Raw genomic sequence first — 17818 nt, 5'->3', positions numbered from 1 at the left:
ACACAGCACTCCAAATGTGGTCTCACCAGGGCAGAGTAGAGGGGGAGGATAACCTTCCTCGACCTGCTGGCCACACTCCTTTTAATGCATTCCAGGATACCATTGGCCTTCTTGGCCACAAGGGCACATTGCTGGCTCATGGTCAACCTGCTGTCCACCAGCACTCCCAGGTCCTTATCAACAGAGCTGCTTTCCAGTAGTTCAGCCCCTGGCCTGTACTGGTGCCTGGGGTTGTTCCTCCCCAGGTGCAGGACCTTACACTTGTTCTTGTTGAATTTCATGAGGTTCCGCTCGGCCCAGCTTTCCAGCCTGTCGAGGTCTCATTGGATGGCAGCACAGCCTTCTGGTGTATCAGCTATTCCTCCCAGTTTGATATCATCAGCAAACTTGCTGAGGTTACACTCTATCCCATCATCCAGGTCATTGATGAATATATTAAAACAGGACTGGACCCAGCACAGACTCCTGGGGAACACCGCTAGCGACAGGCCTCCATCCAGACTCTGCCCCGTTGATCATGACCCTCGGAGTTCTGTTGTTGAGCCAGTTCTCAATCCACCTCAGTGTCCACTCATCCAACCCACACTTCCTTAGCTTGCCTGTGAGGATGCTATGGGAGACAGTGTCGAATGCCTTACTGAAGTCAAGATAGACAACATCCACTGCTCTCCCTTCATCGACCCAGCCAGTCACACCATCATAGAAGGCTATCAGGTTGGTCAAGCATGAGCTTCCCTTGGTGAATCCATGTTGACTGTTTCTGATAGCCTTCTTTTCCTCTACATGCCTGGAGATGATGTCCAGGATGACCTGCTCCATCACCTTTCTGGGGACGGAGGTGAGGCTGACTGGCCTATAGTTTCCCAGGTCCTCCTTCTTGCCCTTTTATGAAGATTGGAGTGACATTTGCTTTCCTCCGGTCCTCGGGCACCTCTCCTGTCCTCCATGACCTTTCAAAGACGATGGAGAGTGGCTCAGCAAGAACATCGGCCAGCTCCCTCAGCACTCGTAGGTGCATCCCATCGGGGCCCATCGATTTGCAAGGATCCAGTTTGCCTAGGTGATCTCTGACCCAATCCTCTCAACCGATGGTGAGTCTTCCTTTCTCCAGGTTTTTTCTCTCTCTTCTCTGGGGGCTGAGATATCTGAGGGCCAGCCTTAGCAGTGAAGCCGTCTCACTAATCTGTTCTTTACACATGCAAATTTTGTAAGGTTGATAGAATGAAAAACTTGGTGCTTGTGTTTATATATATATTTTACATATTTTGCACATTTGGAGAGCCTTTGTTAATTTTCCTCCTAAGATAATATTAAAATTAATTAGTAGTGGAATATGGTTTGAACAAAGCCAGACAATAATGAGCAAAGTGCCGATCAGTTATTATAATGAGGAAATAAACTTCTGTTGCAAGATGTTTCTGAAGTTCTGTTACATGCAATTTTAATGTCCTGATGATGTGTACAGATGGACTGCGTTCAGTGTTAGAGGAAAACATTAATCTTTGATAAAAATAGCAAGGATTCAGCTGTCCAACCACATGCAGCTGGCTTGGATTCTTGATATTTTGCTACTTTCTCTATTCAGAGGTCACCTGCTCTGACAGAAGTGGCAGAAATCTTTTTATTCAGATTAATGTATTTTTGAAGGATACTCATCAGCAATAATGGATTTCATATCCATCCTGTAGAAGGAGATAGAGAGAAAACACTGTTATGATTAGGAGTTTAACATATAGATTACTTAAATCAGTCCTGCAACATGCATTTCTATTTTACTATTGACAATTTGATTTGACTAGCTGCAGGTAACTACAGCTAGGCAACACACTGAGCAACAGTGACCTGAAATACCTGCAGGTATTTCTGGAAATACTGGAAAGCAGCAAATTTGTGAATGTTCTTATTGTGGTTTCTGTAGTTTAAAAAATAAAGAGTTTGACAGTTGTAGAAGATGCTAAGTTGTGATTCCTATGTGTTGATTTGCAATTGCAGCTAGGAAACGTACATTGTCACCATGAATTTTGACTGGGAGAACAGAAGTTATTTGCCTAGATTAAGAACAATATAAGTTTCAAGGTCTTAACTCTTTCTGGGCTTCATTGTTCATGTAAAAACCTTTTTCTATATTATATCTTGCAGATGTGATTCTAACTTCTTTAGGCTTATGTACAATAAACCTATTTATTATCTTGATTCCAGAAAACTAGGTCACACAGCTGCTGCACATGGAAGATTTCCCAAGGTTACTGGTGATTAGAGAATGCAGAATTCTTCATATTACCATAAGAGAGTTTAATTTACCTGAAGAACATTTTGTTGTTAATTAAAAATTTTTATGGCTGTTTAGTTTCTGGTACTTTCTGCTAATCTAATGTTTTTACCTGGCATCTTCCCAAATTGCTCCTATTCTTAATAGACTTCTCCTTAATGCTTTAATGGGCTTAGCCTGTGTTCATCTTTATCTGGTAAGGCTTAGCTAGGGTGAATTTCAATAAAAATCTTACAACTACATTTTAATGATTTCTTGTTTTCTTATAATGAGTTTCTTTTCTCACTTTACAGAATTCGGGTGAAGTTCTTTCAGATATCTTGTATTTCCTCATAAAACAACTTTCTGTAGGAAAAATAATAAATTGCCTGTATTTCTTTTAATACTTATACCTGTACTTCAAATCTAAAGATTCTGTAATCCCTAGTCCTAGCAATTCACAGACTTAATTTTTCACATTTGTGTAATTCCTGGAATTAGGTCTAACATAACATTCAGGCAAGTTGGTTATTCTGTAGACTGTATAAAAAACAGTTGTACAGTATCTCTAGATAACGTTTAACTTCTTTGATTTGTATGTGTGTCTCCTGCTTTCAATATCCAAATAATTAAAGTCCCACCATGATGAGAAAGCTGGCGTTTATCCAGAGCTTTTCTGTGTCTGTAAACATTTTCTGATCTATTTTCTATCATTGCCGTAGAGGGCAAGCAATATATGAAGAATATCACCTGACTTACTACTTCTATTCTTCTTGACAACTGGCCAAATGGTCTGATCTTTGTAAGCGCAAGTATTGTATTTTGCTTTGTAGCAGTATAAATCTTTTCTAATATTGTCTTTCCCCTTTACCTTCTATGTTATTGCTTTGGTAAATTTTGCATTCAGATCTTTCAAATCACCAGTAGTCTTTTCATTTCAGTCATGTCCCTGTTACACCAATAATGGCCTAGATGCAGGGTTGCGGTTGTGTTAGCTGGCCGAAAAACAATTCAGGGGATATTTATCTGCAGATAAATAATCCTGATTTTTTTTTCCTACAGCATTTTATTCTGGTTTCAATCAACCTATGTCTGAATTTGATTTTTAAATTGATTTGCATTATTTGTTTTCAACAGTTTTATTTATATGGACTTAAATGTACATTTAGAAATGCCAAAATAATAGATCTTCAAATTGCTTTGAGTATTTTTGGATATTTAACTTATACATAAGATTTAAACTTCCAGAATCAATTAAACACATTTCTCAGTGCAGTCAAAGATAGCACAAGGGCAACATGTTTTAGTGTATTTTAAACCTGCATATGTTCTTGAAGTGCTTTGTCACTTGAAACATTAGCCATCTGCCAGTAAACTTCTTGTTGTAGTGAAGCAGCTTTACTGTCATTGTGTGACCTCAGATCTCCTTGATCCTTTTAAATCTGGTTTCAGAGTTAGTGTAGAGGTTTCACCAGACTCATTGGCTGATATCCCTCTGGTAATAGTTAAAAGTCCCTGCAGATTCTTTTAAATCTGACCAGGATTTTATTATAACAGTACCGGCTTTTTTAATTTGTCAACAAACTGTTGCTGGAATTAGATTCTTGATTTTAGTGTTTCGGTTCTTTTCAGTTTCTGATGGTTATGCAGTTATCATCTACAGGTGGGACCTCTAATATTTGATTCCACAATATCTGTCTTTCAGCTCTCCCTCTTCAACGTTGGTGTACAGATGGTCCTGATAAAGCCCATGAAGCAATCAGAGCCATAGGGTAGCAAAACGGAGAGGGCAGAAGGCTCTTGCCTCTGTTCTTTGCCTGTGCCCTGCCAGACTTGCTTTTCTTTCTTGGTCTGTTGCTGAGTTACTTATGACTAAACTGTTAAAAGTTCAATCTGTAGGTTGTGTCTTTATTACTTTTTTTTTTTTAAAAAAGTTGGATTAGTTTTTCTTTGTTTTTCATTCCATAGGTCTGGTGTAAGATTTATGAACATATGAGGGAAACGTGGTTTTTTAAGTCATTTGTCCAGTGCCTAATATTATGAGGATGCTACTAAAATTTTGCTGCCAACAGTGTCCAAGAATATCCTAGTTTGGCTTGGAACTCACAGGGCAATTGTCGCATTTCCATCTTTTTCTCAGTTACAATAATCTAAGTTTTGTTAATTCTCTGAGTAGATCCCTGTAGTACCCTCTGTGTAGGTTGCTCACCTTTGTTTAATATCCTTTTCCACCTCTTTCTGATACAGTTCACTGACCTTTTGTGGATCTATAAAACATAGAGTGTGTCTCTTTGAGGAAGCCCTTAGGATTTTTAAAATTAATTGCCGGTCTCTTTTTTTTTTGGGGGGGGGGGAGTGTGTGTGCTGGAAACTTTAACATATTTAGGATGATTATCTCAGCCCTCACTCACTCTCCAAGTCTTGGAGCTCAGTCAGATTGACTGACTATGCTCAGTTCACTCAATCTTTCCGGCCCAGGTTTTCGACAAATCTAATCAATCAAGAACAAACTGTAGAATTTGAACCTTTTAGTAAATATTTGGGGGCTTTTTTGTTATGCTTTAAAATGTAAATGAATCTATTTCTTATGCACTTGTTTTCAGAAATGCCAACTCCTGATTTGTTACCCATGATTACAGTGCTAGAACTTACAGTTAAACAAAGTTAAACTCACCTGAATGTGAATCATGAATAATTAGAAAAGAAAGAAAATCAAAATACCCTGAAAATAACACATCTGTCAAAATTAACGGAAAACTATTTCCTGATGAATTGTACCTTGCTTGAAATGTGGAATGAATTGTTTATAACAAAAATATTTACTGAGTCAGTAAAAGTTAATGAGATGCTGTAAAGTATGTATTGCATGTGGCATTTGGTCTCAGTTTTGGTGTTCGTCATAAGCTTTATACAATATAGGGGTTCAGTTCTAATGTATCAACTGCTTTTAATCCAACAGTGAGACTTCATAGATAGAAAAACTATAGAAGTAAGGCCTAAAATCTGCTTTGTTCCATCAGGGATAAGATTTCATTATTGTTAATCCAAAGTGTCACCTGTTATTATTTGTTATCATGCTCTGAGTCGTTGGCAGGCTGCTATGTAACAGAGACATCTCCATCTTGATAATTTCTCTCACCATTGATCCCATTTTACCGTTTGCCTTTTTTTTTTTTTTTGTAAATTTGTTTTTTCTCTCTTCCTGATTAAATATTTTTCAAATCCTAGAACAGTTTTTCATTCATTTATTTATTTTCTTTGGTGTCTGAAATGTTGCTACAATCTCCTGGGTAGCAGCGGCTATGTGGTCTGGTTTTTGTCTTTTGGACTGCCACAACTGCAGCGATCTATACTTTCTGTTAGAGTAGATTGGTAAAGCTGGCTTGATGGGTCTTGAGTGGAAGCTGGCCTGATTTGCTTCTAGTTTCTCATTCCCAGTGATTAGTGTATTGTAATTTTAAGAGCTGTTCTACAATGTAAGGTAATCTGGGGAACTTTGAGCCTGAAAAGTGATGGTCTGGACCAAATACTCATCAAAAAATATTAGAGTTGAATGCAAAGGACAGTTTGCTGTTTTATTTGGAAGGGTGTTATACTTTGAATATTCTTTTCTGACTTGCTTTTAGGTACAATAATCACACTTCACATTGCTGTGTATATGATGTATATGTATGTGAAAAAAACTATAGTTCGTATACTGCAATTTGTTCAAATATTATTTTCTACATCTGATTAAAACAATTCCTTTGCAAGGACGTCCTTTTATTTATGTCTAATTTTTACATGGTGTAGCTTCAATAAATCATTGTCCTTCCTGATAAGAAGTAGTATATTATTGTAAAAGGTAATATTTTAAATTATTGAAGCCCAAATAAACTAATGTGCTGCTTTAGAGGTTGTTATTCTTAACAAACACATTAACAGAAATGAAAAAAATCTCAGTTTTGGCTTTTCCTTTTTTCCAGGCTAGTCTGTTCCTGATCTTTAGAAAATGTCTTCTGCTTTTCTAGCCAGATACACTTCATAAAGTGGATAAGCACTGTCAGATTCAACAAATATTTTTGCACTTCACTGCCTTAATCATACGATAGTATGATTCTACCTGAAACATATCATACCATGTTAATTGGTAAAATTAGTTTAACTTATATAGGAAGTCTATATTTTTTTAATTTTCATAGAATAAAAAAATAGGAGTATAAATATACTGGCTTATACATCATTATACAATGGCTTACTTTTAACTTGCTTTAGTTATTAAAATTTTATGCATACCAGAATGTTTACTTATCAAAACCACTTATTCCTTTTAGGGTTTTTAGGAACATCTTGTGAAGACAAAATAGACCCTTGTGCATCATCTCCCTGCCAGAACAACGGAACCTGTTACGCAGATAGACTTGCCTTCTCCTGCAGCTGTAGTCCTGGATTTACAGGACCTACATGTGCTCAGCTGATTGACTTCTGCGCTCTCAATCCTTGTGCCCATGGCATTTGTCGCAGTGTTGGAACCAGCTACAAATGCCTCTGTATCCCTGGTTTGTACCTGTTACATGTTTTGTAAATCTTCTGGTATTATTATATGTAGGTGTCAATATATAGTTTAAAATTACTTCATTTTTTCTTTTCATTATATAAAGCACATTGATTTCTATCTGTTTAGAGTAACAACAGGGGTCTACACATTATATTTGGAAAATCAAAAATTGCAGAGTGAGCACTGAAAATACCCACTGAGATCCATATGGCTTGGTTGATATCTACAGATGTATTACGGAACTGTAGTCTGCAGCATAAATCTTTTTAAGGTGAGGTATCAGTGTCATTGAAATTACAAAAGTTGGTAGACAGAATGGAAAATGTGACACTGATCATGTGGGAAGGAGTGGAAACAAACAAGGTAGCTGAACAAAGGTAGAGAAGGAAAAAAAATTGGTTATCCCAAAGTGTTTAGTTCTGCCATCCATGTTTACATAAATTATCTCTTCAGAAGTTCCAGTGACACTGCTCAGGTGAGTACAGCTAGTAGACTCAGCTGGTAACTGATAATATAGCCTGACAATACCTGGTGTCTGGGTTGCATTTTGTTTAGCTCTAGATTTTTTACTTCATTGTACCAATGTAACAGAATTTTGGGGTGCTTATAGTTCCCTGTATACATTTTAGCAATTATAATTAAAAAGTGAAGTAGCAGTTGGAATGAATGATATAATGTGCTGCATATCCACTACTGCTTAAGCACTTGCAGAGTGAAAACCAGTGATCTTTGTTCTCATTTGAATAATTTTGGCACTTCTTTTTTTAAAGTCTGTTTCTATAAATCTATAACCTTGAAAACTGCAAAAGTTAAGGAGAAAATAAATTCCCAGTGTACAAAGGATAAGCTAAGGAGTAATATTGGGTAGTTAGTAGCTCTACATAAACATAACGCTGTGACGTGCATGTTGTTCTCCTAAGTTCTTTTCAGAGGAATACCTTCTCTCTGCTGTTTTGCCTTGCCTTGTGGGAAACCAGTCACAATTCTCCAGCTCTTTTTCCTTCCTTCTCAGTTAGCAGGATGTGGCAGTATCCTACCAATTGCAAAGGTTTTGCCTGAGGTAGTGGTGAGTCTGAACGTTAGTACTTGCCACATCCAGGTGTTTTCATTTCAGCCTGTGCATAGAAAGAAGTCAGCTGCTTTCTCTTCCCAAAACAACTATCTCCTTTCCTTCCCAGGAAAGAAGCCCACAAACTGTTCCTAGAATGCTTCAGATTAGGATAGTGAGGTTTAGGGCGAAAAGAATATAAAATATCCGTTTAATTTTACTTCTATGTGTTACTGGCTTTTTGAGGAAGAAAGATGCCACTGCTTGCTGCTTCTGCTTCTTTATGGCTTTAGAGCAAGGTGAAACATAGAGAACTCTCCTATTTTCCTTGAAGAGTGAGCTTGTCCCTAAGACTCTGTAGCCCATAAAACTGGTATCTCATCTGAAGAGAGATCCCTGAAGACACAAGAATTACCAGCTAACGTCTCTCTTGGGCGGTATATTGAGTGCAGACTTCAAAGTGTTGCTTTCAGTAACTGATGCATGAGATCTTCAAGGGAATTCCAGATGTTGAGAGTAAAGTTTGAAACTGCTTAAGGATGAACACATTCATCGCTTCATAGGAATAAAGGATTGATTTTTGAAAATAAGCCATCGCTCATTAAATTGATAAATGCAGTAAGAACAGTTTTATTGCTGACGTTTTCTTCTTGCAGTGTGTTTTGATTTTTGAAGGAAGATGCTTTTAGTAATAGGATAGACAACCAGCTATATAGTATATAGTGCAGTTACAGTCTATGCATATATAATACAATTATCCTGATCCAGAGCACGATATAACAGTGAAATCTGTTTTGACTAAATTTTCTAAAGCCTGTTCAAAAAAGGTTATTTTGGAACTCAGTTCAATAAGCAGTCCTAACTGTTCTGGGGTGGCCAGTGTTCCTACATTGATTCTGAGATCTGAATTTCACTGGTATAGAAAACACTAACCTTCTGTGTATTTCGTATTGAGTTGTTTCTGCAACAGAATGGATTAGTTTTATTTGTGGATATAGGGAGTTTGTAATAAAATCTACTAATGCAGCATTTTTAGAAGGTGTCAGAATTAATCACTGCTATTTAGAGACACAGAAAGGACCATCAGAAGTTGTGTATGGGAGAGGTACTCAAAAATGAACAGAAACTAATGGAAATGTGTAGTTTGGATTTGACAGATTTATAAATAAATTACATAATTCTTTATAAAGGATACAAATATGAAAGTGAAATGCAGACAATACCATAGTAGTGTTATCTCATAACTCATTTGTTGTCCAACAGAGGTGAATTTGTTCATACAGGATTATAGGAATCTCATGTAAGAGCTTTAACCACTGAGACATATTAACATATTTAACAACAAAAAAAAGCACGTCCATTTTATGGACAGGTTTTCAGGAAGCATTCTCAATTCTTCTGCTTGCAACTTTTGAAAAACCAGAGGGTAGATAGATTGCTGTAGCAAGATAGGTCCAGATGTTTACTGTGACCTCAAATTTTTTCAGCTCAGATGTTTCTGTGAATGGTGTGGGCAGTTTTCATCTGAAAAGAAGAATAGCATTACATAATGCAGAAAAGTATTTCCTAATATGTGGTTTGTTTTATATATATTTTGGGAGGTGAAGATGATAATTCTTTCATTACAAATTTTCAGTCTTCCTTTTTGAAGTGTTTAATTGCTTTGCTGTTCATTTGCATAATAGAGGAATCCTTAGAGAAAAGGATTGGGTATTGAGATGAAGAGCAACAGGCCTAATCATATTTAAATAGAGCCTGCACATCCTGTCTTATCGAGAGCACAAGCTAGAATTCATATCAGCTGATAATTAGCTTCATGTCTAACAGAACATCTTTTTGATTGCAGGTAGCTGAAATTGCCAGGTGCTGTTTTCTTAAGTTCATTTTTAGAACTGAGAATTTAATAGTTTAATATTTACCCTTTCGTTTTGGGTATTCTTCTCACCCAGCCCCCAGAAGGACTAAATAGCAGAGGGAGTGAACAGGGAAAAAAGGGTCTGAAGTTTAAAAAAAAATCCTGAAAGACAGGGAAAGAAAGCACTCAGCAGGTAGGAGTATGAGAGTTACTTGGTAGCATCCATCTACTCCTTGATTGGCTAGCGAGTATTTTGTTAACTTGTTTGGATTTGTAACAGAAAACTTCTGTTTTTCTACCTATTGAGTGGTACAAGCAGTTAGGGCATGCTCAAGAAAAATCTCTACACAGCATGGAGAAGCTATTGAGATGAGGAGCTCCCTAATGCTGGGCACAAGGAAAGTGAACAAAATGTATCAATGTGCTGCGATCTTTAAGTGATTTTTAATGACTGAAACCGCAGTTGACTGAAAAACCCCAGAGACTGATGAAGACCTTTTTTTAAGAATACCAGTGCTGTGTATGCTTTGGGAAGTTCTTAAAAGAATTGTCTGGGTTCGGATGCTTTGAATCATAGAAATCAAAACAGACATATTCTACCCTTGTATAAGCAATGGGAAGATATGTTAACAGAAATTTTAATTTCCACTTAGTGTAAAAAAAAATTTCTTCTAAATTTCTGGTATAAAAAGGGACCTGATTTCCAAACTGGAGTATCAGGAGCTGTCCAGCATGCGTGGCCTTTCCCGCGTTGTCCATCGAAGCAAAAACTAGGCTTTTCTTTTTCCAAGTAAACTAGGGAAGTTTTAGTCTTCTTCAGAATGTTCTTTGCCCATGGTTCAAACAACAGAAAGCTAGTTGAATATTCTTGGACACATAAAAGCTTTTTTCCTGAAATTTGTTATGCAAACCTGATTAGAAGTTGTTGGTTAGGTTTGTTCAAATTAATTCTGGGTCCTGCAGGACTTAGAAGTAGTCTCACACATGTAATTTTATGGAAACTTATTTTTATTTAAATAAATATCTGTGCATTTGAAAGTTGGCCAGATGAGAAGCCATAGAGGCTGCATCCAAGACCATATATGGTATTTCTTTAAATGAACTCTTTTGTGTTCCTCCATGTGTGAAATTATTGGGAAGTATTTAAAAAAACCAAATTATTTTTCCCAAAATTTTTGTAGAGTGCTCTAAACTTCACTTTTTAAAATGACAGCTTGTTTTAGCAGGACTTCCCTCTACAAATAATATTGCTTCATATCAAGGTAGAACTAAAGGCCAAATTATGAGAGTTTTTCATTAATCTGTCAATAATTTTAAAAGGTGGATAATTTATTTCAAAAGATGATTAAAGAACTGCACCTAAGTGGTAGCAAGGTAGGAATAGTTAGAATTGTTTGTTTTCTCTTATCCCTTTTCATTGCTATGAATGTACCATTATGTGGGGTTTTTTTGTTTGGTTGGTTTTTGTTGTTGTTGTTTTAATGTTAATAGCAGGATTTTGAACCAATTACCTTCGGAGATTTCCCTCCTGAGTTAGTAGCATAGTAGGTAAATGGGAGTCAACATTTGGAAGGCATGATAAGGCATCATACTTTGCCAATAGATTGAGTAATTATTGCGTGTAAGGCAGACGAGCAATTAAACTTGAGGTTTCCCATGTTCCAATTCCTAAAAAAAACCCCTAAAATAGTGACTATAGAGCATGGCCTAACACATTTTTTGTATCTTCATCAAAAGGCAGTTTTGAGGAGTGGATGAGTTACAGCTCTAGTATATTAAAAAGCTGGATTATAATTACGATTTCGCCTGCAGAAACTTTGATGGTGTCTGTTACAATTTCCTGTAAAATGGGTGAATAAAATTTGTGTTCAGTTTAGTAGCATTATCAAGGGTTAATAATAAACATACTGAACTACATAAAGATATTACCATATATCAGTAGGAAAGAAATGGTCTCTGCCTCTTGACGCTGAGGCTTTCTGGCTTGCGGGCTCTCAGCATCAGTGTGCCAGCTCCTAGACTACTGACTTCTTTGTACAGGAGTCTGTCATGGTTTTAGCTGGGATAGAGTTAATTTTCTTCACTCTAGCTGGTATAGTGCTGTTCTTTGAACTTAGCACGGGAAGAAATGTTGAGATAACGCACAGATGTTTTGGGCTGTTGCTGGGTAGCGCTTGTACTAGTCAAGGACATGTCTAGCTTCCCGTGCTCCGCTGGGGGCACAAGAAGCCGGGAGGGGAGGGGGCACAGCTAAGAGAGTGGATTCAAACTGACCAAAGGGATATTCCATATCATGTAACGTCATGCCCAGTATGTTAATTGGGAGGGGCTGGCCGGGGGATGCAGGCAGCAATCGCAGCTTGGGGACCAGCAGTGTCGGTCGGCGGGTGGTGAGCGGTTGTATCGTTTGTGTTTCTGTGGGTTTTTCCCCTTTTTTTCCTTTCCCTTCCTTTTCCATTTTATTATATTAACATTATTGTCATTATTATCATTATTATTATTATTATTATTATTATATTGTAATTATTAAACTGTGCTTATCTCAACCCACAAGTTCTTTTGCTCGTCCGATTCTCTTCCCCGTCCCACAGGGGTGGAGGGGAGTGAGTGAGCGGCTGCGTGGTGTTCAGTTGCCAGCTGAGGCTGAACCACGACAGAGTCTTTCACTTTCAGACATGTCCATGAATTAGTATGCTTTTTTTAAGCTATATTAATGGTAAGTTTATTAAACAACATTTTAGAACTCTCTTCTATACTGGTTATATTGTACATCTGAAACATACTGTTTTAAAAACTTTAGAACCTGCCACTTATTTTTTGTGTTCAGTTCTAGGATGCCATGTTCCTTTTTTTTTGAGGGATTTGACAGAGGATATAATTTCTTATTACAGAAGCAAAGTGCTGCAGAGTTTTGCTTATATGTGTGACCTGAATGCCATCCTTCCTTTATGCACTGTTTCTACTAGCAGGCATAGTGTCAGCTGGATTTTCGTCTGTGTTACTTCAGCCTCAAAAATTAAAAAGAGGAATTTTAAGCAGTTCCAGTTAGCCCAAGGTCTCTGAAAGTCGTCTTGCTTGGTAGGTAGTTTGGTTTCCATGTTTTTTTGGCCAGTCTACAGATTTAAAGAATGGTAAAGGGTAGTTATTATACTTGCATATCTGCACAATTTGCAGAGCACACACAACCAGGCATTTACTACTACTTTTTTTGTGTGTTGGCTTTCATTGTGAGCATCGTTATGGATAACCTAAATCATCTAATAGTTTTTATAGAAAAACTAATGTGTATAAGTTATATTGGAAAACAGCCTAATACTTTTGAAAGTTGCCATTTCCAGAAAGGAGGGGAAAAATGTGTAAGTTATTTCTAAGTTGAATATACTTCTTTTTCAAATGTCTGCTGAAAGGGCACTGTGGAATTCAAAGGCCAATGCAATAATACGAACTTCATATTATAGGTGTGATGTTTCAATTGCACATGAAACTTTACCATTAAATCTTTAATTATATGCTTACACACCCAAATAATTAATAATTATCACATGTCCCGTTACAGGTAATAAAGAAATACCCAGTGTTTGGACATTAGATTCATAGTTTGTCTTGTGTTTTCATGTGTACCCTATGTTAAAGAGCTAATCTCGATAAAAATTCTTGTACTCATTTGTTGGATTTCTCATCTGGAGCCTGGTTCATGAAACCAGTGGGATCCCAATGTGTGTGTTCATAGAATGTTTATTTAGTCCCTGAATCCCAAAGCAGCTTCTTTCTCCTCTTAAACTTTTTCCCCTCTTTACACTCCATTATTTTAATAGAGCTGCTGTTACCAATTTCAAATGCACATATTCAGTATATTCTTTTTAATTTTGCCTGGCCCAAAGTAAAGAAATCTATCTAGAAATTTAATAACTTAATATTGCAGCAAAATTTTGCATTTGGCCGTCTTAAAGAGATAGGGGTATGGAGTTTGAAACTGCAAAGCACATGCACACGCATTAACATCTGCCCTCTACTTTGTAAATATATATGATAGCACATACAGAACGTATGGGCATGTCAGAAAAAATTCCACAGGGTATGAAGAGTGGTGGCAACTTCAGAAGTAGTACTGTAGAGTATGTTTCCTCTGCACTTGATTTTTTGCTCATGTAGCTTAGTAGATGGTTACAGGAGAGTAGGTTTATCTCGACACTTTTGCAGAGGCAGGTGCAACATTTGTCAGTAGCAGTAGCGATTTTTCTTTTCTCTGTCTTTTACCTTCTCACATTTTGGAACTGGGGCAGGAAATGCAAGCTCTGGCAGAAGTGACTTTAGGTTAATTCCAGTTTCAGACTGTCTGTGAGCCCTTTATTGCCTCTGTTTCCTCATCTTGTTTCCACTTCTACATTAAGACAATGCTCCATGCAATCTGGCCGTGGCTGGTAAGCATGCCTTCCATATCCTGCCATATGGAACCACTCTTCTCTCTTTCTCTTCTTTAATTGCTATATAAGCTCAGACTTTAACTGAACACCTGCAACTGTGTTAGTGAGTGGCCATATATGAACTGATGCAGTTCCCTGCAAGATCGAGCTCTCTTGCATTATATCCCACTAGGCCTTCCCATAAAGATGGGGTTTTTGTCATGCTGCCTTGATTTGCTGGTGTTAAGTGTAGATAAGCCCAGGGAATCCCTGTGAGGAGCTGGTGTCTAAGAAAGCCTGCAAAGCTTTCAACTTTGTTCTTTATTGATTTATAAAGGCGATAGTAAGCTTGTCCCTCCCTCTTCTGTGAACCTGATAGTGCAGATATTCTTAAGACATTGACAAGCACTGCTGTATCTTTTGCTGTCAAATGCTCTCAAAGGCTTTGATAAAACCCATGACTTCTCCTCATCAGCCTGCATGACACAGATTGTGTGTTCCCTTTCACATGTTGTCCCTTTGCAGTTCTTAACATAGCCATGTGCAAAGAGAGCACACCTTGGCACGCAGCTGTCTGAAGACCATGCCATAGAGGGTCAGGCAAGTATCCTGGCCTCTTCAAGACAGCCTCCCTGTTGCTTTAGAAAGGGAAAGATTTGGGAATCCAGAGGAGAGTGGCAACATATCTGTTCCTGCCTTTGTAAAGACCAGGAGCAGACGTGCAGTCATGTAGAGGGAGAAGAGGTAACGTAGGGACATCTTTATTTTAGGGGTTTTTTTTTTTAGGTTCCCAGTCTGTTGCCCAGCCTCTGAAGAGAGCACATCAGAATGGGACCATCACTGGCAAGTTCTGCTTGAGTTCATGAAGGTGCTGTTATCTAAAGCATATCCAATTTCTAGTGACATGGGAAAAGGAAGTTTAATAATATTAGTTGCCCTTTTTGAAGCTGCAGTGCCCAATGTGTTTTTTTCCCTGCTCAGGACACAGCAGCTGGAGAAGTGTTGCTGACGTAGGTATTGTTTCTTTCTTTCTGAATATGTCCACAGAAAGGTTATACACCAGAAAGATGCAAATAGCTGTATTTGGCATTTCTTGTGAATGTAAAAGCAGCAGAACTGTAATGTTGCTAGAAAGAGAAGAAGCAACTTTACTAGGGTTTGTTATTCTGAAGTTATCTATGAAAATTTTTCCTGTTTCCATCTACATTTTTAAATGAACATATAGAAATTTTTCCCATAGTTTTTGGGGGGATATATGTATGAATTCAGCATAATACATGGTTTATATATCAGTATAATTTAAAAGCATTAATACAAAGAGAAACACTTTTTAAAAATTATATGGTTCCTCTTAGCTCCATGAGAAGAAACATGTCTTTCCCCTTGGGTGCCTGGTCCCATAGCAGAACTTTTTCCACTCCCATCAGTTACAGCAGAAGGAAGATGCTGGCACCAGGGTGAGGATGATGAAGGTGAAATCGTGTGCGGGCAAGATCTGCCCTCTCGTGGAGATAAAAAATATCTTTCCCTCACTGTGAGCACTGTCTGACAGCGTGGGCTGTCTTAATCCTAAGGAGGTGATACGACAGTTCATAGTGATTCTGGAAAGCAGACAATGCTTCAGTCGCCAATTTCCCCCTGCTCCCTTTGGAAGGTGAGAAGTGTGTAACACGTGGAAAACTTTTTCTTCTTCCCTCAAAATATTGAATTACATCTGTATTCAACACAGGCAATTCCCACACGTTTTTCTTTTAAGTTTTCTGGTTTTGGTCATTTGTATGTTGGCTACAGATGTCACAACATAAGGATATTTCCCTTTATCATAAGCTAGATAAACTTTGTCATAGGCTAATAAAAAAATGATAACATTTAACATAAGTAATTATGTATTGCCTGGCTAACAGCTTTGGAGAAAGTGGTTCTGAAATGTTTTAATAACCTACTAGTCCAAGTAACTACTTACTGTAAAAAGACAATTTTGTGCAAAATCAAATGGATAACGGTGCGTATACATCTTGTACTAGCACCTGTTGTGTCTTCATACAGATTTATTTTTAATTATCCATAAAAGGGGTGGGGGATGGAAATGGTGCCTCGAGGTGGCATTTGCTGTATTTTCTATGGTTCTGTGAGAACTTGGGGGAAAATTTAGACCAGGAGACTGAATATAGATTGCCACTTACTAAGATGAGAATCCGCCTCTCTCTGGTTCTTTGTTCATGAAAGATACCCTGATTTCATGTCTCTAAGTTTTACTCCTAAATAGAGATTATCTGTAGAAGTAAAATCACACTGCAGAATCTACACTTTGTGTTTTAGGCCTTTTCCCTGGCATCTTTACTCATGCCCATGGCATCTTTATTCATTGTATGCTCATTCATCTATTGCTTTTATAAGTATATGTAATGAGTAAATCAAGATTTTTAAAAGCATATAAGCACTGTTCCAATGTATGGTGTTATATTGTCTATTACAAGTACACATTCATAGTATTATATCACTAATAGGAGGTCGAGGGGAGTATCAGCTATGATGAGTTAAGAAGGTTAAACGCCTGATCTAACCAAAATTAATCCATGGTAGAGGTGTGGGAAGAGTGTCCTTACATACTGTTAACATACCATGACATATCTTCTCTGTATGACTGTTCTTTGTGAAACAATGTTTTTAATAAGAAAGCATATTTGAAACTGCTTTTTTAAATGTGTAATATAGACCTTAATCAGAATGAAATTTCAAGAACACTGAGCAAAGTTGACAAATAGAGGCAAGATTTTGTTTAAAACAAATAAAACATTTCCCAGTCTACATTGTTTTCAGTACCAGACAAATATAAAATAAGAAGCCAGCAGGAAAGAGAGTGTGCAGTAACCATGGCTAAAATTTCTATCCTCACCTTTTCGTGGATGGGTGAAGAAGAGATTGTGGTATGCTTTCATGAATCCAAACTGTATACTAAAACATCCGAAGCAATGATTTGTTCTAATTATCCAGTCAATTCAGTTGACGTTAGCTGTGTGGTCTTTGGTTTTCTTGAGAGGCAGGTAGGCTGTGTGATGCCCCATGTCAGATGCTCTGACTTGCAGTTATTAGCATCATGTAGCTAGCAGTTGAGAGATGTAGAAAATGCAAAATCCTGGCCACTCAACTACTTGCTGTAATTTCCAGGAAGGGGGTAAATATTATGAAAGATGCATGTTTTATTAGAAATATTTGTACTTTCAAAAAAGTACACACATATTTTGTTTAATATATTAAATTCTGAAGCTTCCCCTAAAGGTAATTTGGCTAAATATGAAGCACTTTCTGAGCCCCCAAAGAAGGGGGAAATTATTTAGAAAGACTTGAGCAAATTGCCCCATACTTTTTTCCTTGGTCAAACACACTAGCAGTTTTACTGCTATTCTGTGCCAATGCTTGTCCGTCAGGGAGAAAGCAGTGCTTATGGTGCATTTAAATGCATGATTTGTACTTACTAAGGATTATGACTGAACTGTTTTCTTTTTACTTCTTGTTGAGGCATTAATAGCCTATAAGTTTAGATATTGTTTCTGGAGTTGGAAAGACCCTCCTTTAAGAAAAAAAAAAAAGAAAATAAAAAAAAAAAGAAAAAAGAAAAAGTAAAAAGAAAGACGAGAGGAAGCTTTTCATTAACAAAAATACAACCTGGGTCTATTGAAGAGGAATTAAATAAGCTTCTTGGTATCAAATATATTAGTCTTCAGAA

General features: G+C 37.3%; 1 protein-coding gene across 1 annotated transcript in view; it reads left to right on the top strand.

Moving 5' to 3' along the window:
- The window catches only part of DNER (delta/notch like EGF repeat containing), a 143939-nt gene that overhangs the window by 105123 nt on the left and 20998 nt on the right, over positions 1–17818 (top strand). Inside the window, exon 8 of the mRNA XM_075098792.1 lies at positions 6562–6786. Within this exon, the coding sequence (XP_074954893.1) occupies positions 6562–6786 (225 nt within the window). The remainder of the gene's footprint in view (positions 1–6561; positions 6787–17818) is intronic.

The sequence above is a fragment of the Phalacrocorax aristotelis genome, chromosome 7, assembly GCF_949628215.1.
Source record: "Phalacrocorax aristotelis chromosome 7, bGulAri2.1, whole genome shotgun sequence".
In the NCBI taxonomy this organism is placed as follows: Eukaryota; Metazoa; Chordata; class Aves; order Suliformes; family Phalacrocoracidae; genus Phalacrocorax; species Phalacrocorax aristotelis.
The sequence above is the reverse complement of the archived record's forward strand: the minus strand, read 5'-3'. Positions and strand labels throughout refer to the sequence as shown.